Source organism: Myripristis murdjan, chromosome 13, assembly GCF_902150065.1.
Source record: "Myripristis murdjan chromosome 13, fMyrMur1.1, whole genome shotgun sequence".
NCBI classification, from domain to species: Eukaryota; Metazoa; Chordata; class Actinopteri; order Holocentriformes; family Holocentridae; genus Myripristis; species Myripristis murdjan.
The window spans coordinates 42,012,533-42,022,532 of record NC_043992.1 but is presented as its reverse complement, the minus strand read 5'-3'; the positions used below and the strand labels follow the sequence as shown (position 1 = coordinate 42,022,532).

General features: G+C 52.0%; 2 protein-coding genes across 3 annotated transcripts in view; one reads left to right on the top strand and one right to left on the bottom strand.

Annotated features, from left to right (window-relative positions):
* The window catches only part of rffl (ring finger and FYVE-like domain containing E3 ubiquitin protein ligase), a 15,752-nt gene extending 10,676 nt beyond the window's left edge, over positions 1 to 5,076 (top strand). For both annotated transcript variants that reach the window (XM_030066569.1, XM_030066568.1), the window contains exons 4-8: positions 1 to 59; positions 140 to 341; positions 2,534 to 2,557; positions 3,452 to 3,651; positions 4,617 to 5,076. The exon at positions 1 to 59 is cut by the window's left edge and continues 139 nt beyond it. In XM_030066569.1, the coding sequence (XP_029922429.1) occupies positions 1 to 59; positions 140 to 341; positions 2,534 to 2,557; positions 3,452 to 3,627 (461 nt within the window). In that variant the 3' untranslated portion in view covers positions 3,628 to 3,651; positions 4,617 to 5,076. The remainder of the gene's footprint in view (positions 60 to 139; positions 342 to 2,533; positions 2,558 to 3,451; positions 3,652 to 4,616) is intronic.
* Positions 5,077 to 8,106: 3,030 nt separating this feature from the next.
* ano7 (anoctamin 7) overlaps positions 8,107 to 10,000 on the bottom strand; it is a 31,983-nt gene continuing 30,089 nt past the window's right edge. The window contains exon 24 of the mRNA XM_030066540.1: positions 8,107 to 8,912. Within this exon, the coding sequence (XP_029922400.1) occupies positions 8,760 to 8,912 (153 nt within the window). The 3' untranslated portion in view covers positions 8,107 to 8,759. The remainder of the gene's footprint in view (positions 8,913 to 10,000) is intronic.

Below are 10,000 nucleotides of genomic sequence, written 5' to 3'. Positions count from 1 at the left end.
CCCCCCCCTTCACACAGCCCGACCCCCCCGCCGCACCCGACAGCCCCGAGGACGAACAGGTAAGAGCTCACCTGAGTCGGCCGGAAGCCGTCCCGGGCCGAGCGCAGGCCGAGTAACGAGCGTTCCCGTGTCCCGGCAGAGCTCGGACGCCGAGGAGGTGCAGGTCGCCGGGCGCCGCGCCTCCCTCTCCGACCTGACCTGCGAGGACGACATCGAGGCGCTCAGCGTCCGCCAGCTCAAGGAAATCCTCGCCAGGAACTTCGTCAACTACAAAGGCTGCTGCGAGAAGTGGGAGCTGATGGAGCGGGTCACCCGGCTGTACCAGGACCAGCAGAACCTGGGTGGGTCAGACGCCGGCTCGCCGCCCCTCGCCGCCCCTCTCCGCCCCTCGCCGCCCCTCGCTGCCCCTCGCCGCCTCTCGCTGCCCCTCTCCGCCCCTCGCCGCCCCTCGCCGCCTCTCGCTGCCCCCCCCCGCCCCTCGCCGCCTCTCGCTGCCCCTCTCCGCCCCTCGCCGCCCCTCGCTGCCCCTCTCCGCCCCTTGCCGCCTCTCGCTGCCCCCCCCCGCCCCTCGCCGCCTCTCGCTGCCCCTCTCCGCCCCTCGCCGCCCCTCGCCGCCTCTCGCTGCCCCTCTCCGCCCCTCGCCGTCCCTCGCCGCCCCTCGCCGCCCCTCGCCGCTCGGCTTCCCGCTCGTTCAGTCACATCGCTGCAGAATTGACTGAATCTCAGATCTCAGCAGATTTACAGGCCAACAGCAAACAGTACAGCCAGCAGAGACCCTGACCCCGACCCCGACCCCGACCCCGACCCCGACCCCCACCCCGACCCCGACCCTGACCCTGACCTGAGCCTCCTAAATGTAACTTGGGATGCACCGCTCCTGATCCTGATCCTGATCCTGATCCTGATCCTGATCCTGATCTCTGAGGTTTAGTTTGGGCTGATCTGATCCAGAGAAACAGTGAATGACCTGACAGCCGGTTTGTCTCAGTGTAGAAAGACTGGGCTCGTTCTTTTGTTCTTTTGTGCAAGGCATCATTAGACTGACTGAAACATCTCTTTCTTTTTTCTTTTTTAAAACAAATAAACAGACATAAAAGTAGTGAATTACTTATTTATCTAATAACTGTGCACCTGTGCAGCAATCTTAAATAAACCAACAGCTTCACAAGCTCGGTCAAACATGAAATATAAAACAAAACCTCTCCTGGTGCAGTCAGGAATATAACAGCCAACGGAAAATAAATAATAAAGGAGCTGAAATAAAGAGAAAAAAAACAGAACAGCTTGACCAGCCTGGTTTGTAGACATTCAAAAGAAAATCAGCTCTTTTTGGTGCAAACAGGAAGTAAACATCCATTACAGAAGCAGCTGAATCAAACAATAGCTTCACTAAGATTGGTAATAATAATAATAATAATAATAATAATCATAATGATCAGAGGTCGTCCCAGCTCGTCAGGTCTCTTCCCCCCCCCCCCCACACACACACACACACACACACACACACACTCTCAGTGTCAGTGAGCTGCTGCAGGTTCCTCAGCATCACTGGCAGCTTCTTGCTGAGGAGAGCATCAGCAGCTGGAGTCCCTCAACATCCTGCAGCTGGAGTCCCTCAGCATCAGCAGCTGGAGTCCCTCAACATCCAGCAGCTGGAGTCCCTCAACATCCAGCAGCTGGAGTCCCTCAACATCCAGCAGCTGGAGTCCCTCAACATCCAGCAGCTGGAGTCCCTCAACATCCAGCAGCTGGAGTCCCTCAGCATCCAGCAGCTGGAGTCCCTCAACATCCAGCTGCTGGAGTCCCTCAACATCCAGCTGCTGGAGTCCCTCAACATCCAGCTGCTGGAGTCCCTCAACATCCAGCAGCTGGAGTCCCTCAACATCCAGCAGCTGGAGTCCCTCAACATCCAGCAGCTGGAGTCCCTCGTCCCCAGCTGCTGTCCGTCCATAACAGTGAAGTCCAGTGTCCTCAGTGGTTTTTGTCCCCTGCGCTCTGTTAGGTCACATGTCTCTCCTCTTTCCTTCAGCTGCCTCCTTTTTCTTTATTCAGTTTGAGCTCAGTGTGCTCTATAGCAGCGGTGCCCAACCCCCGGTCCGCGGCCCGGTACCGCTCCGCGACAAATTCCGTGAGACATTCCATACCGGGCCGTACACCCCGACTGACCCCCCCCCCCCCCCCCCCCCCCCCCCCCGGGGGTGCTTGATTAAGTTAGTTGTGTTGCAGGTAGACGTTTTACCATTTTGAAAACATGGTGAGCCTCCGCACGGCGAGTTTCCAGCGCATGACGTCACTCACAGCACACAGCATAGAATTAGACTGAATAGATCAGCCCCTATGGATCAGGCCCACTGTCACCGATACACAATCTAGAATTTTCTTTAATATCAGATCGGTGCATCGCCAGGGAGAAGACATTCTGTCTGTCTGTCTGTCTGTCTGTCTGCCTGCCTGTCTGTCTGTCTGTCTGTCTGCCTGTCTGCTGTCTGATCAGGTGTCAGGTCTAACTCTGTGCTTTGTGTTTGTGTTTCAGCCTCCAGCGCTGCAGACACTTCAGGTGAGTTTGTGTCTCCTCACAGGTAAACCCTGTTTCCACCTGTGGGCTGTCCTGTCCCGTCCCGCCCCGCCCCGCCCCGTCCCGTCCCGTCCCGTCCCGTCCCGTCCCGTCCCGTCCCGCCCCGTCCCGTCCCGCCCCGTCCCGCCCCGCCCCGCCCCGTCCCGTCCCGTCCCGTCCCGTCCCGTCCCGTCCCGCCCCGTCCCGTCCCGTCCCGTCCCGCCCCGTCCCGTCCCGCCCCGTCCCGCCCCGCCCCGCCCCGTCCCGTCCCGTCCCGAGCCTCGTGCACGTGCCAACAGTTGCATACAGACTGAGGTTTAGCAGCAGACTCAGCATCAGTGTGATCCACCTGTGTGTGTGTGTGTGTGTGTGTGTGTGTGTGTGTGTGTGTGTGTGTGTGTGTGTGTCTGTGTGTGTCTGTGTGTGTCTGTGTGTGTGTGTGTGTGTGTGTGTGTGTGTGTGTGTGTCTGTGTGTGTCTGTGTGCGTGTGCGCGTGTGTGTCTGTGTGTGTGTCTGTGTCTGTGTGCGTGTGTGTGTGTGTGTGTGTGTGTGTCTGTGTCTGTGTGTGTGTGTGTGTGTGTGTCTGTGTGTGTGTGTCTGTGTCTGTGTGTGTGTCTGTGTGTGTGTCTGTGTGTGTGTCTGTGTGTGTGTCTGTGTGTCTGTGTGTGTGTGTCTGTGTCTGTGTGTCTGTGTGTCTGTGTGTGTGTGTGTGTGTGTGTCTGTGTGTGTGTCTGTGTCTGTGTGTCTGTGTCTGTGTGTGTGTGTGTGTGTGTCTCTGTGTGTGTGTGTGTGTGTGTGTGTGTGTGTGTCTGTGTGTGTGTCTGTGTGTGTGTCTGTGTGTGTGTCTGTGTGTGTGCCTGTGTGTGTGTCTGTGTGTGTGTGTGTGTGTGTGTGCAGAGGGAGGCGGTGGTCTGGAGGAGAACCTGTGTAAGATCTGCATGGACTCTCCCATCGACTGCGTGCTGCTGGAGTGTGGTCACATGATCACCTGCACCAAGTGCGGCAAGAGGATGAACGAGTGTCCCATCTGCCGCCAGTACGTCATCCGAGCCGTGCACGTGTTCCGCTCCTGAACGCACCAGCACACCTGCCGCCAGGTGAGCCCACACACACCAGCACACACACACCCACTGCTGTTCTGCCCCAAACCCAAACCCACTGCTGTTCTGCCCCAAACCCACTGCTGTTCTGCCCCCTAACAGTGTCTCTGCTTTCACAGTTGAGTGTCTCATTCAATCCACTTGGTTGTGTTTTGGAGGAGGAGGGGTGGGGGGGTGGGGTTAGTCTGATCTGGTGTCAGTGTTGGAGCTGTGGTGTGTAGCGCTCTCTGGTGGTTCAGCTCCAGAAGACAGACAGAGGCGACTTTTACAAAATCTTTACACCTGAGCTGTGATGAGCTGCTTCTGTAAGTGACCAGTTCATCAGCAGGCAGCAAACAGCCGCCTGGGCTCTGCACCCATTCTGCGTATTAAACCAATAACCGCCGGGGCGATTATTTGATTTTATTGACGTAAACCCAAAATAAGGCTATTCACCTTATTTATGCAGCAGTAAACAGTTAGCCGCACAATAACTGTGCAGCACTTCTGTTTTCTGTCAAAATAAGAGCGCTAGCTAACGTTAGAAAAAAGGGTGCACTGTAATCTTAAATGGACCGACTGTAAATCTGTTGGACAGTCACTGTGATCACAGTAACGGCCTGGTTCAGGTCTGAGCTAAAATAAATAAAGGCCTGCAGCGAATAGCCGCCTGGGGTCCAAGCTGATTTGGCGTATTAAACGCCCGGAGATTAACTGGGGAAATACGGTCAGAAAATCCTTTATTTCACTCATTTGCAGGCCTGCTGTTATTATAATGAATATTTTTAGTGACTTAAAAAAACAATAATTAATGACTGTGGGCAAAGAAACCAGCTGACAGACAGAAAAGCTAAAGTTAATTTTAGAAAACACAAACGCACACTGGCGCCCCCTGGTGGTGACATCGCAGCCTTTCTTGGGTCTGTCTGTAATATGTATGTGTGTGTGTGTGTGTGTGTGTGTGTGTGTGTGTTTCTCTGCAGGAAACTCCAGCGGTCCACTCCTCTGAAAGGGAACCTCTGCAGGGCAACACAAGGCTTTTATTTTGTAAAGTGTATTTTTCTAGGATCAAAGTGTTCTTATCAGCTGTGACGTCGCCGGCGGTTTCCTGGCGGCTGCTGCGGTTTGCTGCCTGCTGATGGGATTACTCAGATTACAGCGAGCCGCAGGCCTGCAGGCTGGGAGACAGGAAGCTGCTTCTCTGAAGGACTGGAGTCTCAGCCCGGCCGCCTGCACTCCCAGCATGCCTTGTGCCTTAGCCGGCGGCTCGCTGTCACTCTGACTCCACCCCCCCACACCCCCCCCACACACCCCCCCCCCCCCCACGCACATCATCAACACTTCCTCTAAGAAAAGAATCATCATGATAATTTTATTTATTCAGCACTCTTCAGGTTTAAGCAGGAAGTGCTTTTCAGATTAAAAGATTTTATAAATTAAAAATCTGAAATTTTGTACACAGGAAATGGTGCTGACACACACACACACACACACACACACACACACACACACACACACACACACACACACACTGGCAGACAACATTACCAGGATCTTATTATTAGTAATCAAAACTTTGGGCCGAAACACACACACACACACACACACACACACACACACACACACACACACACACACACACTTTGAATTAGATCCAAACCTGTCCAGAGGATAGATATACGGCACATAGATCAGCTGTTAGCCCTCCTGCTGTAGTGAGCAGCAGCCACCAGGGGGCAGTGCATTAAAGGGCTATTCTGCTGATGTTCAATGTGGACCATTTTTCTTCATTTTTTTCCCATCATGCCACACGTGAAGGCGACTCCCCCGTTTCCCGTGCGTGATGCGTTCAGGGCCCGTCAGACGAAGCACAACAGGAGCTTTCTGTCGTCTGACTCACTGGAGCCCATCCAGATTCGCTCCTCACCCAGAGCAAAAAACACACCAGCCCCCGCCGTAACGTGCCTGTCACCATGGAAACCGATGTGATGTCATCTTCAGAGCGACACGACCCGTCAGTTTCTGGATCAGAGCCTGAAAGTTTGGATGTTTCCTCTCCAGTAAAACCAGCAGCTGCTCCTGGACGTGGGCATGAAGCCAGACGGTGCCTCCAGCTCGGAGCTCCAGCTGATCTGGGACCAGCTGATCTGGGACCAGCTGATCTGGGACCAGCTGATCTGGGACCAGCTCTTCCACAGGCTAGCTTCTGCGTATTTTGTTTCTGTGACATGAAAGAGTTTGTGTTTGATTTGTTTTTTGTTTTATTCCTGAATCACTGTGAAGTGACTGTTTGTGTTTTTGGGATCACATTTGCTCTGTTTCAGTCCAGGACCTGAACTCACCGCAGCCATGCAGCGTTCACTGGCAGCTGGGAAAAGTTAAAAGCAGCTCAGCCCGGTGTGTTGTGCTGTTAGCGTTAGCGGGCGTCCTGAAGCACGGAGCTGCTCCGTCAAACCAAAACGAACCCACAGGCCTAAAACACAGTTTGACCAAAGAGTGGAGATGTGGGAAGATGTGTCACTCTGCAGCTCCTACCAGTGACCCCAGTTCACTTTGCACTTGAGGTTTGCTCTGATGAGTGTGTGAGCAGCTGCCTTAAACCAGGGGTGTCAAACTGGAGCCATGGAGGCCGAGACGCTGCAGGTTTTCATTCCAACCGAAAACTCCACCAGGTGACTTCACTGATTAGCCCCGCCTCTCTGTTTGGAGGTGGGGTGATCAGTGAAATCACCTGGTGGAGTTTTCGGTTGGAATGAAAACCTGCAGCCTCTCGGCCCTCCATGGCACGAGTTTGACACCCCTGCCTTAAACACACCAGCTCTGTTCTATGGTATTAGCATGCTAACAGCTAGCCTGTTGTTAGCCTAGCCGTGCTAACGCTCTGTCATTCAGAAAAGGACAGACTGATCTGAATCTTTTCCCACCTGAAAGTTCATGGTTCATGTTCCTGTAGTCTGAGACAGGAGCCCAGATCCGGATCCAGATCCAGGTCCTGATCCGGATCCGGATCAGTCTGCTCAGAGGAACTGAACTGCAGTAAAGCCAGTCATTACAGTACATTCAAGAAGGGTTTACACTGTCAATGGCAGGGGATTAGCGCAGCTAGGCTAACATAGCGCCTAGCGTGCTAACAAGCTTAGCCACACAAGCTAACACCCTGGAATGGAACAGAATAGAACTTGATTGTCCGTGAGTGTAAATCTGTCTCCTCCCTCAGCAGCTGAATCGAGTGAGACCTCTTCTGGATGTGTTGAGTATCAACGTCTCCATGAAATGACCTCACATGACCTCACATGACCTCACATGGCATCTGAAACAGTGACATCATCCTGCTCTAGAGGCTGTTAATTAAAATTTCAACCAATAAAACCTTCAAAATCTGTAAACATCCTCTCTCATCCTCTTCCTTCAAAATAAAAGTGTTTCTCCCGACCCCGTATGACCCGACCTGACCCCATATGACCCCGTATGACCCCGTGACCCCTCCTTCTGAAGTTTGTGTGTGGTTGTGTGTGGTAGCATCGCTCAGCATTGATCACCTGTGTGTTTGCTGTTAGCTTGACAAAAGGTTTGGGTCAGTAACTTAGGCAAAACGCCGCTGGGCGGGACAGAGGGAGATTTCTCGAGCTCTGTGCCGCCTCTCTCCAAAGTCGCTCACATAATCTAATCTGTTAGGATCAGTCACCTTTAGTAACCCTGGTTCTCAGCAGGTTCAGGGAGGAAAGCTACCAAGCTCGCCAAAACCCACAGATCCCCCCCGTGTTTGTCCCGGCTCGATCACGATGGTCTTGATGGGTTTAGCGGGTTCTGTATAGGAGCTGCAGAACCAGCAGGATGATGAAGCTGCCCAGTGGAACGCTGGAGGCAGAAGTCCGTCTGGAGTTCGAGGTTCCTGTAAAAAAGGTTTAGTTTCCGTCTCCGGGTTCAAGCCAAAGTATGTTGGTTCTCAGTAAAGCATCTTGAAATAACTTATAATGATTTGACGTTATACAAATAATTTTTATTGAACTGGAGCCAACAGCGCTCCTGATGCCTTTTCTGGTTCCACAAAGCATAATTATTAGCATAACTAATAACACACCACACAATCTCAGCATAATAAATTTATAAACTATCATGAACAGAGATGCAGAACCCTGTTCCACACGCACAGACTTCCTGCTTTGTGTTTAGCAGTTGAATTTTACATTTACAGCAAGAATCCCCAAAGCTGCTTCAAAGAACATCAAAAAGGTTCTTTGAGGAACAGTTTCTGGTTCTGACAGGCTTTTATTTTGAAGGGTTTAATGTCACCCTCTTAACAAAATTCACTTTGATGAATTCATTCATTCATTCATTCATTCATCTTCTAAACCGCTCATCCTCACAAGGGTCACGGGGGGTTGCTGGAGCCAATCCCAGCGCTCATAGGGCGAAGGGCAGGGAAACACCCTGAACAGGTCGCCAGTCCATCACAGGGTTTGATGAATTCACTTTGTTGATTTTCAACTTTTTGTGTCTAATTCTCTGGAAATGAATTGGAAAACTTTAGTGGATTTTTTTTTTGTAATGTTATTGTAGGCCTGACTGTATTTCTAACAGTTTGAATCATTTCTTCTTCATTGTCAGGTTGTATTTTGCTAATTCGCTCATAAACTTTTTTCCCCTGAACTTCTTTTCCTCTGAAACCAGAACAAATCCAGTGAATCTGGTTTCAGAGGGTTTGAAATTATGCTTGTCATGAGTGAAGCCTCCAGTTCAAACTGTGTGTGTGTGGAGGAGGAGGAGGGTAATGTGAAGGTGAGGGCAGAGTCGAGCCGCTGAGCTGGATCATGTGCACCTGAAGGTACGACCCCAGAAGACCCTCAGGGACCCCAGGGGGTCCCAGGACCTCACCCTGAACAACAGCTGTGATAGACATTGGTGATCTTGGTGGCTTTCAGATCTTCAGAGGTTTCGTATCGTGACACGTTCCATGGTTAAACTGCACACACACACACACACACACACACTGGTGAGAACATTATTTCCATCAGTGTGTTGGTGTGTGTGCAGGTTAACGAGTCTCGTCAGTCTGATGCTGTGAAAAGCAGGAGTCACACACACGACCAGCAGCCATGTTGGAGGCAGGCATCCGGAAGGTTCTGTCAGCTGCTGTCTGCCAAGGGCGGTTCCTCTGGGATGTTCTGCAGCAGAGGGGGCGGGGACTCGCTGAGCGGCGGCGACGGTCTGGACCTGCGATGTCGCAGTTGACTGGTAGTTTCCTGCCCCTCCTCCGGAATTCCCGTTTTCCCTAAAGACTGAACACAATGACACGTCACAATATGACACGTTAAAACACAACGACATGTCACAACACGACACGTCACAACACGATGACACGTCACAACACGACGACACGTTACAACACGACACGTCACAACACGATGACACGTCACAACACGACGACACGTTACAACACGACACGTCACAACACGACACGTCACAACACGACGACACGTCACAACACAACACGTGATATCACGATGACACGTCACAACACGACGCGTCAAAACACAATGACGCGTCACAGCACGACACGTCACATCACGATGACATAACACGACACGTTACAACACGACGCGTGACAACACGACACGTCAAATCACGACACGTAACGCGACGACACGTTACAACACGACGCATCATATCACGATGACACATCACAACACGACGACACGTCACAACACGGCACGTCAAAACACAATGACGCGTCACAACACGACACGTCACATCACGATGACACATCTCAACACGACGATACGTCACAACACGACGTCACAACACGACACGTCACATCACGATGACACATCTCAACACGACACGTCACAACACGACGATACGTCACAACACGACGTCACAACACGACACGTTACAACACAATTACACGACACGTCACAACACGACGACACGTCACAACACGACACGTCATATCACCATGACACGTCACATGACATGTCACAACACGACGACACGTCACAATATGACACGTTAAAACACGTCATATCACGACATGTCACAACACGACACGTCACAACACGACACGTCATATCACCATGACACGTCACATGACATGTCACAACACGACGACACGTCACAATATGACACGTTAAAACACGTCATATCACGACATGTCACAACACGACACGTCACAACACGACGACACGTTACAACACGACACGTCACATCACGATGACACCTCACATGTCACGTCACGACACGTCACAACACGACACGTCACAACACGTCATCACAACACGACACGTCACAACACGACACGTCATATCACAACACGTTACAACACGACACGTCACAACACGACGACACGTTACAACACGACACATCACAT